This window comes from Cadophora gregata, assembly GCF_030347475.1.
Source record: "Cadophora gregata isolate MNR1 chromosome Unknown scaffold_19, whole genome shotgun sequence".
In the NCBI taxonomy this organism is placed as follows: Eukaryota; Fungi; Ascomycota; class Leotiomycetes; order Helotiales; family Ploettnerulaceae; genus Cadophora; species Cadophora gregata.
Window position 1 is genome coordinate 845,222 of NW_026695942.1, and position 14,342 is coordinate 859,563.

Sequence of the window (14,342 nt, forward strand, 5' to 3'; positions counted from 1 at the left end):
GTCATTATTCTCTAATCTGTATACACACTTCTACAACCATGCCTTGCCACTGCTGCAATAAGCCTCCACCAAAGCTCCACACCCCCCAAGGTCGTTCTGGACGATTATTATGTTGGGAAGATTCCTCATACCCCGAAGAAGTTCTTCCTGGAGTTGTCGTCGATTTCTATTACCAGTCCATGACTGACTGGGAATTGGCAATAGCGAGACAACGATGGCCGAACAATCCTTACCTGTACGTCGAATACGCAAGACGAACCCCAGGACATCTAAAAGGATCATCACGAAACGGCCAGCTTCTTGACAACCAGCCAATTCTTCGCAAGTTCTTATGCTCTGACAAAGGTCCTGGAGAGGATGCCTCAATTTCCAAGACCAAGAATGGCAAATCATCTATCAAAATGGCGACCAGTTCTGTAAAGGAAGCGCTCGCGTCGAAACCAAAGGATCCTCGCTCGACGATGACCCAATCAAAAGCTGCAACACAGGCAACTGGATTATCAAAGAGGACCTTCTCATAGTTTTCGTACGCAAAGGATCTAGCTCAAGACACACAGACAGATTCTGGGGTTGGGATGCGTGAGAAGCAAGAGAAAGTGTAAATTGAGGAAAAGAGCTTGAATTTTGCTTTATTATCAAAGAGTGAAGGAAATAAAATAGCGTGACGGGGACAAATAAGTGAAAGAGAAAGGGGCCAGAATTCGACTCATGTTTTGTGAACTTATGTTCGCTTTATTTAGTCCTCAAACAACGCTGCAATATTTGCTCTTAAATCATTTCGTGTACTGTACTGAGCCCATCTATCATCATTTCAGACCAAAATATTCGTCCAAGATCATATCGGCTTGCTTTAAAAGCTTCATCCTATCCGCCACGATCGTCGCTTTCCGCTCATCGACTAGCCCCTCTAAACCTTCCCTGGACAGATTATCCGAAACAACATGAAGAAAACCATACCCTATTCCAAGTTCCAAAGACACCTTTGCCATATGACCGATCTCGGGATCGACCCAGTCGACCTTTCTCTTCCATTGCTGAGTCCATTCCTTTGTTTCGCTTAAAGATGTTGCTCCAGTGAAGTGAACCCCATGCACAACACCACTGCTACTCTTCACTGCTTCCTCAAGAATGCTCTTCCATTCAACGGTGCTGCCATCAGGAAACGTACTGCAAGATCCAGTAGCGAGAATCGAATTCGGAATATAATTTTCGTTCAATGTCCCTAGCTTTCCGATGTACACTGCTTCTTGCACTGCGTTATGGACTTTCAGTGCTCGGATCAGTTGGCCACCGATATCTCCCCAATAACATGCGGTGCATCCAATAAATGCGACAAGTCTGCCATCAGGAAGAGTTTGCTTCTTCCAAGCGAAGAGTTCACCACCATCGGTTTCCCGATCCACACCTGTTTCCCAGATGTCGGGTCCGGCACAGCGGGGCAATTTGTCTACATATCCTAGGATTGCGATATCAATCTTTCCAAGATACGGAAGGTTTGAATCGGCAAATATGGACGCACAAGCGTCAGCTGCTGGTGGAATGTAGTGAACGGGCGGGACTCGGCGTCCAGTAAACTCCACAGTTGCGAAATATGTAGATAGGAGCGCTGCATAGTGCTCAACATATGCTTGCCCTGGGAGAACATTTAGTTGGAGTACATTTCCTTCAGGGGTCTGAAGGACTGTTGCTGTGGGACGTTGCCAATTGAATGGTTTGTTTGCCTTCTCATTCTCGGTAATTAGAGCAGATGCGGAACGGTTGTGGGATCCTATGACCAGGATAGAGAGGAATTCATTCAATGGAATGGCGGTGTGAACTTTGGGCAGGACGTAGTGCGGAAGAATGGCTCCCATGGTATGTGTAGAGGAATGGGCGGTAATGGGGAAGCAATGCTGTAAGTGTCAGTCTGCATACGAAGGATGGATGGGGAAGCTCAGATGTTCCAAACTCTTTTTCTACTTGGGCGAAGAATTCTGAGGTGCATTCAAGAAATGTAAGGATTCTGAGGGTAGCCACTCACGGTGTTGTCATCATAATGCTCTCGTGGAGATCCGTAAGCTTCCAGATGAATGGTCTTGGCATCTGCTTTTGGAAGACAAGCGGCTGAAACTAGCAAGGTGGCAGAAGTAGTGGCCATGATTGTAATTGTTTGGCTTGGACTTCCGAAGATGGAGGTCGAAACCGTTAGGCCGATTAATACTTGTGCCACCGAGACAGTGAACACAACATGAGTATCCTCGCCCTTGGAGGAAAAGGTGAGGTGGAACAGGCAATATGTAAACTTTTATACTCAACGAAACAGGTGATAGCTTATTATTTTATCGGAGTCGGCGGATATAGACTTTACGAGCTGACAAGTCACAAAGACTGGAGGGTACACTGAGGATGCTGAGGGATCGGTACCCTTGGTGAACAAGCACGAACATAATGTGCAACCCCGCTCATGAGTTCTTGACGCTGCATTAAGCGGGGGGGATACCCCCATTCATTACAAAGTGGAAGATGCATTGCTTCTACAGATGCAATTTTGGCTATGAAAGTTTCATTCTCATCAACGAGTACCTGCTCTCGCATCGTAACGAAAAACCACCGCTCAAGCTGAATACAAGGTACCTGCATAAATTCAGATTAGGCTATTATTACGACAACGTTACAAGAAATCTCAGAATGACCGGAGATTGAATCCAAACCGTATGGGATCATGCGGATTGGAAAACAGGGCACATGACCGTGGCGAACCAGCTGAGGACCTAGAGACGGAGAAGCGGATAAGTAGAGGTAGCTGGCCTCTGCCGTGACACGTTTGCTCCATTAATGAGCAAGGGACGAGCCGTGCCGTACGGGTTGTGAGTCTCCCGAGTGTCCTCCGCCTCTGTACTGCATATGTACTGCATATGAGCAAGCTGGCAGGACAGATTTTCAGGTTAGCCGCGTCAGCCCGGTTGGGGTCATCAGCTTGCTAGTCAGCGCCTACATCGGGTTTTCCAGCTTGAACTCTCTCCCACATCCGCCCTGACTACAGAGCATTGAAGAAAACAAATCAACCACTTACAAGCACTTTTCTGAGAAGCTGCCGAAGTATTAAGATACCTTAGAAGTCAGGACACTATTGTGCAACTTAAGGGTGTACAGCTATGAAGACCATTTTGGAGACTGTAAAAGAGCGAGATAAGTACGTATTATCTTCGCCTCTAAAACTGGACCTAACGATATTTCCATTTAGCTTTCCATATCAAGAAATTGACGATCGTGGAGAATCTGTTCTGACAACGAATGATCTCTGGCGCTTCTATCTTCCCAATGATCCTCGTCCACATGGCTACATTCAACAGTCCACAGTGGAAGCCCTGCCATGGACTCCGGATTTTCATCTCGACGAAAACAGTACACCGAAGCGCGTCCAACTGATTGCCAATGATACCACTACAGCAAATGATGCCATCGCAAGCTTACTCCAAAATGCTCGGCAACTAAACCACTTCAAATGTCTCAAAGGCTGGAGAGACGAAGAATACCGCATCTTAGGAGCTCGTTCTGATATCAAAGTGGAGCGGGCGGGAGCAGGATTACTTGGTATCATCACGACTGGCGTTCATATGACGCTCTTCACACGATTGAAAGGATCAGGCGAGATGAAGATCTGGGTTCCTACTCGTTCTATGACCACGAAAGCATACCCTGGGATGTTTGATAGTTCTGTTGCAGGAGGTGTACCGATTGGAGTCGAGCCTTTTGAATGTCTTGTCAAAGAAGCCGGCGAAGAAGCCAGTCTTTCTGAGGATCTTACTAGACAGTCAGCTAAGGCAGTTGGTTGCGTCTCGGAATTTTGTGTGAAAGATGATGGTCAGCTAGAACCATCTATTAAATATGTCTATGACATGGAACTTGTGAAGGGCATGGACCCCAGACCTGGAGATACTGAGGTTCAAGGGTTTCAGTTGATGACTGTTGAGGAGGTGAAGAAAAGCGTTCTAGAGGGAAGGTATAAACCCATGTCTGGGATGGTCATTATTGACTTCTTGATCCGTCATGGGATTTTGAACCCGGGCAACGAGAAGGACTATGCGGAGATAGTTGCGAGAACGCATCGACTGTTGCCTTTCCCCACATCACCGATGTAGGCAAATGAACGACGAATTCATTACTGGGAGACGGTTCTGTCTTCAGCAATCAAATTTGAGTCGCTGACGCTTGCTCTTTCAAGTATTTGAGTTTCGTCCAGTGGATCCCGCTTAGCAGTAACCACTTTTCCCAGTCCAATCAGTAATACTAGCTCGTATGCACGATGCATGAAGAGAAACTCGGAATTTGACATAAATGGTACGGTTGCATCATGTCCAGGATAATCTGCACTTGCAAGCATGACACCGTGCAGTCATCAGTGACAAGTGACAAGCTCTTAGGAGTCTATTGGCTTCCCAACTGACTCGCAACCAGCTCAGCCCTGGCCAATCAGCCAAAAACAAGTCGGGATTTCTCTGTACAGTACAGTATGAGCAAAATCGGGATCTCCTTTAATTTCTGAACCTGAATTTCTTTGGTTTAATTTTAAAGATAAAAAAATTGCTCCCTCCTGAAGCGGCCTGGAGCTGAACCCAGCTAAGTGCATTATTGAGGAGGGTTCTCCTAGATGGTGTTTAGCGGGGGAGTGTTAGGTGGCAAGTCAGATTTCTTGGACGTGACAGTCAGGCTGGACGTGAAATGGCGCTTGCTGGAAGTTCTGAAGTTGGGCTGCGACTTTAAGCTTCTACATTGAGGGAATATGTCGTTGTTCTTTGTTGTATCTGTCTCTACTTACTTATCAATTGAGGCTCAAAGTCGTGAGGAGTAAATGATAGTATATGGCACATCTGGGTCGGGATGAGGTTGATCCGATGGCGTCGTCGCTTAACAAGGCCGCTTTTGTCTTTGTTTACTTGGCACCCTGCGAAACGATATCTTATTCTTTGCGCGAGCGAAGTCATGCCAGTGGATGCACTTTTAGTGCAGTCACCGTATTCTGTTCAAACCATCTTGTGGTCTCAACCTCGCTAGTCCAATGAACAGACTCGCACCTCTAGCAGCTAAATGGAGCGGGGACGACTGGCCATCACGAACTTTCACAGGATATAGGATATTAATGTTTGTATGACTCGTGCCTCTTGCTGACCTCGCGAGTTCATTTTAACTATCCTAATGTATGTCTTTATCTTCTTGCATGTCGATTTTACTGAATAAAATCTCAAAGAGGTTAGTTACACTCTCTTCCTCAACATGGCTTTAGCATGAGCCTTTCCCAAAACCTCATACTCCGCATCTCCATAGAAAATCGTATTGACATCACCCAAGGTCTCCCCAGGCACACTCTGATCATGGCTGCCAAACTGCCAGATCTGGTCGGCTGCGACGCCAGTTTTCAACACGGCATCCTGCCAAGGTTTCTCAACACCCGTATGGTTTCCTGGGAACGGCGCACCGTATTCCTCCAGCACGACTGGTTTTCCGCTCTTCTTGCCAATAGCGTCATGTTGTTTGATCCAGTCAGCTCCCCAAGTGTAATTGTATCCCCAAGAGTCCGGGTAAAGGTGGAAAGTTCCATAGTCGAGTGTTTTGATCTTGAGGTTGGCAGCGAAGTCGATGCCTTCGACGCCGGAATATGCGTATGACCCATCGCCAATTCTGTCGCCAGGTACTAGCCAGCCTTCATCACCGAGCGTGACCATGTGCTTCGAGTCCAATGATTTAATGTACTTGCTGACATCTGTTGCCCAATTTGTGATGACCGAGCTTGGGCATCCTTTGCAGCGCGGCTCGTTACCTAGTTCCCAGGAGAAGATCGCGGGACTCTTCTTGTACCTCGTTACGATAGTGCGGACGTAGTTCCTGTAAGCCTTCTGCGCTTTGGCGTTGGTGTAAAAAGTTGTGGCATTGCTTCCGAAAGCGGTGGAGTAGGCTGCCGTAGGGAGTCAGTAGGCGTGTACTAGTACTCTCTATAGTTTGCGTACCTTGGATCCCACCATAGTCACCCCAATTGTTCACAAAGTTCAAGACCAGTCCCACACCAAATTTTTCAGCTGCACTGACAACATAATCTAGTCTCTCCAAGCCATCGGCACCATAGTTGATATAACTCCCTGTCGAGTTCAAGATCTGAAAGTAGACTTTATTCGGGTCTGTGTTCGTCGCTGGTGGAGGGGTGTTGACTTCAAGGTCCACATTAGTAAATAGTTCCCATGAATTTCGAAGACCACTCAATTGATTCCAAAAAAGGACATACCATCTCCAAAGCCCCAAACCCTCAAGATTTTGTATCCAGTCGCAGCAACTTGCTTCAAAGCAATGTCAACATCCGAGTTCTTCGACAGGTGACCAAGCCACCAAGCATTGCTCCCAGCAAAATATTGCACCTTTCCATCAATGTTGAAGAGGCGTCCTGCTGGTTTGGCGAAGCTGCCAGATTTGCCAATTGGATACTTACATTGTGGTTGTTGGGAGGTAGAGGAGATCACTGCCGCCGATGCAGCAAGCGTGAAAGATAGGAGGGATGCTAGTGAGTATTTCATTTTGGTTGCAGCTGTTGGACTGAACCAATTGCCCAATACACAGAAGACTCAAGAATCTTCTTGGAAGGAAGTGTTTTATAAAGTACCTTCACACGTAATTTCCAGGTCCCCCTACAGAGCTCCATATTTCCAACATATGACATTACCTATGCAGGTCTCCCGGGCCGAAAACATCGTACCACGATTCAAAGATCTTGGAAAGACCCTTGGAGGGTCTCTGACCCCGCATGGAGACCACCAAATAGCATGAATAATTTCCTTGAGAAGTGCAATAGAGATATCGCCGCACCGGGAAGCTTATGCTGGTAGTTGCGGAGGGTGTTGTTCCGAATCCGAAAATGGAACAGTGGTAGAACAATCTCTGGGGTCTCCGGAGCTTGGGACCGACTTCCTGGGATCTTCATTGCAGTTCACCTGTGTCAAGGAGCAAGGATCCAAGTACCTAAGATTTTCCGTCCATAAGATCGCCTTGGACATTTCAGTTGGAACTACCAAAGCACATGGCTTTTAGGCTGATGATGTATGTTGGCTCTTGCGCCACGACGATACCCCTTGAGTGAGGGGTAGCTTCGAAGGCTGCAAACTTTCGATATTTGGTGGTAGCGAAGCGATGTACTGTACAGCAAGGAGCAATTGCATGACAGACCTGGCAGAGAGACTGAAGCGGGACAAGGACAAACAGTAGCGCCGAGTATAACACATCAATACAAAGCTGAACATGCGGCCCCTTCTTAGAAGATATCTGATATCCTAAACCTATGTACGAACGATCCATCATTTCATTTCTCTACATGTACAGCTCGTCTATGTAGACGTTACTCATCTTCTCAATAAGTACATCCTGCTTGTTAGGATACGCACACTGGTACAACTCCAAATCCACCTCCAGTACCTCCTTCAATGTGTCTCGAAACACTGTCAATGTGCTACACTCATTTGACCTCGTCTTGACCGCTACACTAAAACATTCCTCATCCGAGAATTGCCAATTATCCTTGATATCTTCTAAAATGTGCTTCACGAAGCCGTCAGTGTGTTTGCCCTTGTGGACGTCGAACTGGCCTTCGGGGACTTGAATGAAGGGATCGCCTGTTTGAAAAGCATGTACGGTATGGTAGATGAAGCTGCTGAGAGGATCGGTGACTTCTTCCAAAGCCGCTTCTTGTGAATGCTGCATGGCATACTGGCGCATGGGCAGAGCGATGGCAAACCAGAACTTGAAAGTTACGGCGAGAATCCCACGGTGGTTGGGATGGACGCCGAGGATGTTTCGCTCATATAGATGGGCTTGCATAATGGTTCCGTTCATGATCATCTTGAGAATGTTGAGTAGGCTCTCGAAAATCCAAGCTGACTTATGGTCTATATCTTCCAGTAACCCAAAGAGACTGCTGCCAATGGCTGGGAGGAATATAGAGCAAAGTAGCCATGCCGAGGAATTGAAACCAGTTGCAAGGATCGCAGGTATATAATCGGAGAGCATGAACTTCGTAAAGTTCCACCATTTCATTCCTGTTCGAATGCAGCTGCGGAAACTGCCCAAGCGATTTTGTACAAGGGCTTTCGTCCATCCACTGTGTAGGTAGTGATACAGCTCGAATGCAGCTTTATCTGGTTGTTGCTCAAGTCGGAGGCAGTACGCTATCAACCCTGGACGGTATAAGGACGGGTCTGCGTCATGTGGCCAATAATACTTTGATGGATGGATGAAAAAATCTGTAAGCGGTCTGAAGTCGCTCGCATAGCTTTTTATGTCTGCAATGACAAGTCGAGCGACCTGCAAATGGTAATTGTGGAGATCAGAGCCGGGCTCCAATGTTTCGAGGAGGTTTTGCATTGATCTCATCACTTCGCCTAGCATATCAGAGAAAAGGCGTTGTGCTTGTTTTTGAGGGAGATCGACTTTTGTCTCAGTTGCCTTCTCGATCAGAGTCGAGGACATTCTTCGAATTGCAGCTATAGAGAGTCAGCCATGAGTCCAACGGTCTGAGAATGTTGCATTACCTCGAATCATCTGGATCTGATCAAACGACTCATGATCTATGGCAGTACAGAGATAATGACCTTTCTGTCTCAATTCAGTTGTCAAAGCCTGTACATGTGCTGGAATTGATTGGCAAGTCGTCAAGCTTAGTAACCATTCCAACCCGACATTGAAGCCAGGAACCTGAAATAGTAGGTTAGAGCGCGCTCTGAGACTGCATTCGAAACCGTACCTGGAAGTCTTTAAGGGTCTTGCCATTGCGGAGCAGACTGACAAGGAACAAGGGCCAATACGTGTCCGCAATCTTGGACGTTCGTCGATTTTCAAAGACTGAATATTCACCGCGGGTGAGGAAAGACTCAAGTGGCTACATACAGATTAGCACCATCCATGTCTTATCAGCAAAGTCATCAGCCTTACCAGAGCGCCCTCTTCGGTAACGATCGAGACAAGGCGAGCCCAGCAAACAACCAGGTTGTCCAGGGTTTTTGACTCTTGTTCCGTTCCCGCTTCGAGATACTGTCTGAGTAATGGACAGAGGTTGCCCATAATACTTTGACGGAGTGGCTGCAGAATGTCAGCGTTAGACCTTGTGCCACTTGAAGACACCCACAATAATCAGTTCCATGCGATCCCAGTCTATACCCATATCCATGCTGTCCTGACTTTCCTCTTCGTTGCTTGGGATCGCTGTATCTTGCAATGCTGGTGGATGAAGTTGCTTGAGTTGATCCAAGTAATTGCAAAGCGCGATGACACAATCAGCCACTAATCGTTTTGAGAGTGCGATATTAATATGAATCGCTGGATCCAAGGCCTTGGAGAGCATGTCTAAATGAGAGTTAGTTGTTAATACCACGGGTGAGGTAGAAAAGCTTTACCACTATTTAGAGCTTCCCTGACCATATCTGAAGACCTTGCAGCTTTAATGATATCACCCATGGCAGTGATTGACCTGCACATAGGGAGGATCATACTTCTCCTGTTTGCCAAGACTGTGACTGCCACTGTTGATTCCGACATCACTTGACCAGTGCTCTTTTCCAACGCTTCCGCTTGTTGACGTGCCTCCATCTCGGCATCGAGGTATTGCTGGCAAAGGCTGGAAAAAAACTCGGTCTGCCAATGACTGAAAGGCTTGTATAGTTCAACATTTGCACCCTTTGTTACCATGAAACAAGCCAAATTCTCCCATGCCTTGATATTGATGAAGCAGGCTTCATTATGAGAGCGATCAGCAATGACAAGTTCCTGTATCAGAGCCACAGAGGGACGTTGGGATGGTGGTGATGCCCAGAAGAGCGTGCAAAGAAGGTCGTGATGATTGCGCAGTGCCGCAAGATCTCGTGTATGGATGACCTCGTCCTTGGGATATTGTCTGTCGTGATTCGGTAATAAACGAGCTACAAGGTTCCGGATGGTTTTGATATCGTTGACTGCGGAAAGCTGTTTAATCCCCAGAGCTACGATCTTGAGGAATATATGAAAACATCGATCTTCAGGCTCAATTGCGAGGCTTGGTTCTGTGTCGAGTTGCTCCAAGAATAGCGGCGAGGACCGAGCTTCTTCGTTCCGCAAATGAGCGAGGCTATGAGAAGCAAAGAAATCAAAGAGAGTACCAATGATAGCGGAACACTTCCACCATCCCCATTCAGTCATGAGGTAATGACAGCGGTGCAGAAGAGATCGGCAATAATCATTGAATCCTGGTGCTTGTCTGTCATTCGACTCATACAGCGCAAAGACTTGCTTGAGTATTTGCTGAGGTAATGACCAATCATCAAAACTTGTTTTCTGTCGCAATCCAGGATCAACAACACCCAATGGATTAATTTCGCAGAGTGGAAGTAGGGTATACATTGAGTACCACAATTTCTCCATTTCAGGGGCGTGTATGACTTCTTTCATAGGAGTTGCTATCAAGAATGGGTTGGTGACGTCCCAAAATGAGGCTCTTGGAATGTGAGCAGCCCCTAAGGTATTGATTAGAATAAGCCAACCATTTGCCGCGTATTGATCGCACGTGATGCCTCTTTCTCTGACAGAAAGATACTGAAGATCATCATACAGCATTCGAAGCTTATCTAAGCCGTCGGAGATGAGCGCTGCTGAACAGTAGCTGGCGACCGACTTCAATAAATCCTCCACATCGTATGCGGATGACTTGACTGCAGGTTGAGCCCGAATGGATTTGAGCAGATGGAAGATCACCAAAGTGCATCGAGAAAGGATTTCGACAACGAGCTTGGTTTGAGCCTGATCGGTGTTACCCGTCAGGCTGAGGCGAGAAGTGAAGTCTTGGAGTACCTCGATCATTCTTGCCATGTAACTATCCCGATTGAGGCTTCCATCAAATCTCACATTGTATTGAACATAATCCAAAACAAACATGATGACCTCGTTGACATCTGCTGCTGGCGGGGTTAAGGAGCGCTGGGATTGTAACTGATCCAAGAGCCAGTCGAAACAAACACCGATTTCCGACGACACATTCTCATCCCACGTCCTCCACTTGAAAACTTTCTCTGCAAACCTGAGACTTGTGGGAGTCGGCGGTGGAAGGCTCTGGGAACTGGAATTGCTGAGAAGGTCGGCAAGCCTACCACTTCCGATGATCGTGTGTTCATGGAAGAATATTCCCGATTGCAAGGGAGAAATATCGAAGTGGACTGGATAGTTCGTGCCGAACTTGCCCAAACCCAGCAACTTGCTATTCTCGTTGGCATTCGCTTCTGTCGGAGCAAAATAGTCTAATATCAAGGGATTACTGGGTTGGCGGTAATTCGCAGCACCTGCGTCGACTCGCCGAGGCACACTCTGCTTTCGTCGGGTCTGTTTCGCTGAGTAATGAACAAGCTCGATTCCGTCTTCTTCGCTGTGTACTGGGTCCTGATTTATCTCTGTAGATGGGCGGACAATGTCATCGTCAGCAAGAAATCGGCTCAATTGCAGATTTGTCTCCGGAGCAGTTCGTCGTCGGGTGCTTCTGTAAAGAGAATCAAGGAGTCGCTTAGTACTTCTAAACTCTGAGGCAGAATACCGGTCTGAGTATGGAATCTTGGTTGATTCGAGCTGCGCAGGTCGTACTGGCCGTTGAGCGCCACGGGATGCTTTTGCTCGGCCTATTGGCCCAAGGTTGGCGTCCGTGTTTTGCCTTACAGAGGTTGTAGTTCCTTGAATGGAGGGTGTTTCCCTTGTGACGAAGCTGTTTATCGTCTGTTGACGCCTGGAGATTGCCAGTTTACGTCCTGTCCTGGCCGGCTCCCTGCTTTGCTGCAGCATACTCGTGATGATTGGCGCTGGGAGTCTGGTCTGTTGATTGTCTGTTATTTCATGAAGTGCCGAGATAGGTACTCCCATGGAGCGTCTTGGCTGAGAAGGGCGATTCCTCGGAGCAATCTTTCCTTCCCTCCAATCCTGCAATACCGATTGAACATCCTGGGTGTCCTCACGATTCGCCAGACGAATGAACTTCCTCGAAGGACTTTGGCGTCCCTGCCCTACGCGAGACCTCGCAGTACGAGCTGCAACTCTTATGAATTGCGGTAGATCTCGTTCTTTACGGCCCACTGGAGTCATCACATCGAGAATACCGAGGCGTGGCGGAGCAGGCTTTCTGGGACGAGATACACTGCGTCCATATCTACGAGATGTTTTTCTGTCTCGGCTTGCAGACTTTCCAATGGACGAACGACTCTTGGGCTTATGTAAATGATCGGTGATTTTAGGTTGTTGTTTATATGAGCCGCTTCCGGTACGAACACTCAATCCAGATCCACTCTTTCTCTTCTTACGTGGACGAGACGAACCAGTAGATACTCGCTTTTTCGAAGGTAACATGGCATCGATCTTGTCGTCCTCATCGGCAAAACCTAAGCGCGATTGATCGAAAACACTCTCAAGCTCAAAAGGGTCATCTGCCATGACGAATCCCGGCTCATCCTCCTCGTCGTCTTCTCCTGAATCAGAGAGAAACGCCAGCCTAGCATTTGTTGATGCTGGTGGGCTCTGCGAGCCTTGACGCATTCGAGGAAGTGCAACTCCACGCCGGGAGGGCTCCTTGACAGGAGATAAACTCTCGCTGTCCCGTAACGCATGGACGACTGGTTTCAGGAGCTTCCTCTGGTCCAACCGTAGATGTGAAGCAGGGAGAACACCTCGAATCTTTTTGCTAATCTTGCGAATCGTAATGGACTCATCTGACGCGGACTCGGAAGCAGATTTTTCGACTTCTGATGCAAAAGGGTCATCAAGCTCTACGTCCGAATCAAGCATAGCTGGCACAGGCTTGACGGCACTGGTAGCTGGAGTTGGAAGGTCCCCAGGAAGCAAGAGAGATTCAGCTGGAGAAGTGCTTGGTGATTGTTCCTTTGAAGTTGATCCAGCACGGGAAATGGAGGCTCGAACATGGCGAGAAGGGGCTGCGAATGGTGAACTAGTTGTGGGTGGTGATGCAGGAACATCAAAGATACTGTTCGTGATGTCTCTCTGTTTGGTTTGAGGGGCTGGTTGGGTCCGAATTCTCGACAATCCAGGACGTTTGAACTTCAACGAGTACGTATTGAGTCGATGCTTAGCTTTTGGCTGTGGGGGTAGTTGTGGTTTTCGTTCAGGCTTTCTAGGTAGTTGTGGTGGATGCTGTATTAATTGATCAATATCGGGAAATTCTTCCTCCTCGTCAATGTCTTTTTGCTGTACATTTTCGTTCATGGCGACGTCCTCGAAGTTCGCTGCAGGTCGAGGTGGAGAAGATGGTGGATCCCAGTCCATGTCGTTCTGCTGACTCTCTCCGACATCATAATCCATATCTTGAGATTCAGAGACTGGTGAGGAGCTTCGAGAGCGTCGCCGTGAGTGTTCGTGGGACGACGAGACTATTCGCATCGGTGCAATACCTCTAGACTGTAGAGTTCTCCGGTATCTCTCGTGTTCCATTGCATACGGATGCAACTGGATTGGATTCCTTTGTCGGAGTGAGCGTCTTGCTGTGCTGGTAGGCGGTTCTGTCTCAGGTTCAAGTCTGTCACCCACAATGGGACTTCGGGAAGCTATGTCTGGTTCTGGGGACTTTGAAATCCTCCTCTGTTTATTTAAAGCGGCGTGCTGTGGTAGTTTTGGCTCGCTGTTTGGTGGAGAAGAGAGTTGAGTTGAAGTTGTAGACGTGATTTGAACATAGCTCTTGGATATTTCCTCCTCCTCTCGAACCCCGTTTCTTGGCCGTGATGAAGCATTCTGTTTGACTAGTGGTGTATCCTCTTCGTCTGAAGCCCAGTATACTCGTGGATCCTTGAATCTTTTCGGGGAGTGCGATATCGAGAGTGGCAAGCTGGGTGTCTTGGATCGGTTGGTGGAGGCTTCTGTGAAGAGCGGCATAGAACTATGTTGAACCGTAGGTTCGGGGTCGATAAGTGCAACTTGGGAAGAACCTCGATCCTCATTCTCCTGAACATTCTCGTCATCATCGCCATCTGCCTTATTTTCAATGTCTCCCAAGCCGTCATTTCCACCTGAAGACCCCTCCAGATCACGTCCGATATTTGATGTGCTTTGGCTATCTAGCCCATCTTCGTCGTCTGAGTCTGGAACCACCCCTTTCTCCTTCCAAGATGCCATAGGAATGGTATTGCATAATCAGAGCATGCTGAAATGCGTCTGAACAAGCCGTTCTGGATTTGAGAGGCGGCGTGAACTTTTTGGTTGTTCCTTGACGCGTTCGTTTGTGAACGGAGACGCGACTGATTTGTCAGCAACCACTGACTTGGTGGATCGATACTCCGAAGACAACCTTGGGGTCAATTGAATAGCACACAATTCAA

The 14,342-nt window shown here is 47.7% G+C and overlaps 5 protein-coding genes across 5 annotated transcripts; 2 read left to right on the forward strand and 3 right to left on the reverse strand.

Moving 5' to 3' along the window:
• Positions 1–38: 38 nt before the first annotated feature.
• On the forward strand, positions 39–521 carry ONS95_007295 (uncharacterized protein; the record flags this gene model as incomplete). Its single annotated transcript, XM_058500795.1, has 1 exon — positions 39–521. The coding sequence occupies one exon, from the start codon at positions 39–41 to the stop codon at positions 519–521; it is 483 nt and encodes a 160-aa protein (XP_058349612.1).
• Positions 522–693: 172 nt separating this feature from the next.
• Positions 694–2,260, reverse strand: ONS95_007296 (uncharacterized protein). Its single transcript, XM_058500796.1, has 2 exons — positions 2,021–2,260; positions 694–1,892 (listed from the first exon to the last, which is right to left on the reverse strand). The coding sequence occupies exons 1-2, from the start codon at positions 2,135–2,137 to the stop codon at positions 807–809; spliced, it is 1,203 nt and encodes a 400-aa protein (XP_058349613.1). The 5' UTR covers positions 2,138–2,260; the 3' UTR covers positions 694–806.
• Positions 2,261–2,645: 385 nt separating this feature from the next.
• On the forward strand, positions 2,646–4,289 carry ONS95_007297 (uncharacterized protein). Its single transcript, XM_058500797.1, has 2 exons — positions 2,646–3,172; positions 3,224–4,289. Exons 1-2 carry the CDS (start codon positions 3,135–3,137, stop codon positions 4,119–4,121), a joined length of 936 nt encoding a protein of 311 aa, XP_058349614.1. The 5' UTR covers positions 2,646–3,134; the 3' UTR covers positions 4,122–4,289.
• Positions 4,290–5,136: 847 nt separating this feature from the next.
• Positions 5,137–6,799, reverse strand: ONS95_007298 (uncharacterized protein). Its single transcript, XM_058500798.1, has 3 exons — positions 6,257–6,799; positions 5,985–6,182; positions 5,137–5,932 (listed from the first exon to the last, which is right to left on the reverse strand). Exons 1-3 carry the CDS (start codon positions 6,540–6,542, stop codon positions 5,235–5,237), a joined length of 1,182 nt encoding a protein of 393 aa, XP_058349615.1. The 5' UTR covers positions 6,543–6,799; the 3' UTR covers positions 5,137–5,234.
• A 401-nt stretch (positions 6,800–7,200) lies between these two features.
• ONS95_007299 (uncharacterized protein) lies at positions 7,201–14,295 on the reverse strand. Its single transcript, XM_058500799.1, has 6 exons — positions 9,408–14,295; positions 9,140–9,357; positions 8,947–9,093; positions 8,759–8,893; positions 8,547–8,709; positions 7,201–8,498 (listed from the first exon to the last, which is right to left on the reverse strand). The coding sequence occupies exons 1-6, from the start codon at positions 14,137–14,139 to the stop codon at positions 7,330–7,332; spliced, it is 6,564 nt and encodes a 2,187-aa protein (XP_058349616.1). The 5' UTR covers positions 14,140–14,295; the 3' UTR covers positions 7,201–7,329.
• Positions 14,296–14,342: the final 47 nt, after the last annotated feature.

Coding starts and splice junctions, on each gene's coding strand:
- ONS95_007299 (XM_058500799.1), bottom strand. CDS start 14,139: ATGGCATCTTGGAAGGAGAAAGGGGTGGTTCCAGACTCAGACGACGAA. Junction 9,094..9,139: donor ATCGCATGGAACTGATTATT/GTGGGTGTCTTC, acceptor GACATTCTGCAG/CCACTCCGTCAAAGTATTAT. Junction 8,710..8,758: donor AGACCCTTAAAGACTTCCAG/GTACGGTTTCGA, acceptor CTACTATTTCAG/GTTCCTGGCTTCAATGTCGG.
- ONS95_007296 (XM_058500796.1), bottom strand. CDS start 2,137: ATGGCCACTACTTCTGCCACCTTGCTAGTTTCAGCCGCTTGTCTTCCA. Junction 1,893..2,020: donor AGCATTATGATGACAACACC/GTGAGTGGCTAC, acceptor TGACACTTACAG/CATTGCTTCCCCATTACCGC.
- ONS95_007297 (XM_058500797.1), top strand. CDS start 3,135: ATGAAGACCATTTTGGAGACTGTAAAAGAGCGAGATAA. Junction 3,173..3,223: donor ACTGTAAAAGAGCGAGATAA/GTACGTATTATC, acceptor ATTTCCATTTAG/CTTTCCATATCAAGAAATTG.
- ONS95_007298 (XM_058500798.1), bottom strand. CDS start 6,542: ATGAAATACTCACTAGCATCCCTCCTATCTTTCACGCTTGCTGCATCG. Junction 6,183..6,256: donor GGTTTGGGGCTTTGGAGATG/GTATGTCCTTTT, acceptor TGGACCTTGAAG/TCAACACCCCTCCACCAGCG. Junction 5,933..5,984: donor TGACTATGGTGGGATCCAAG/GTACGCAAACTA, acceptor TCCCTACGGCAG/CCTACTCCACCGCTTTCGGA.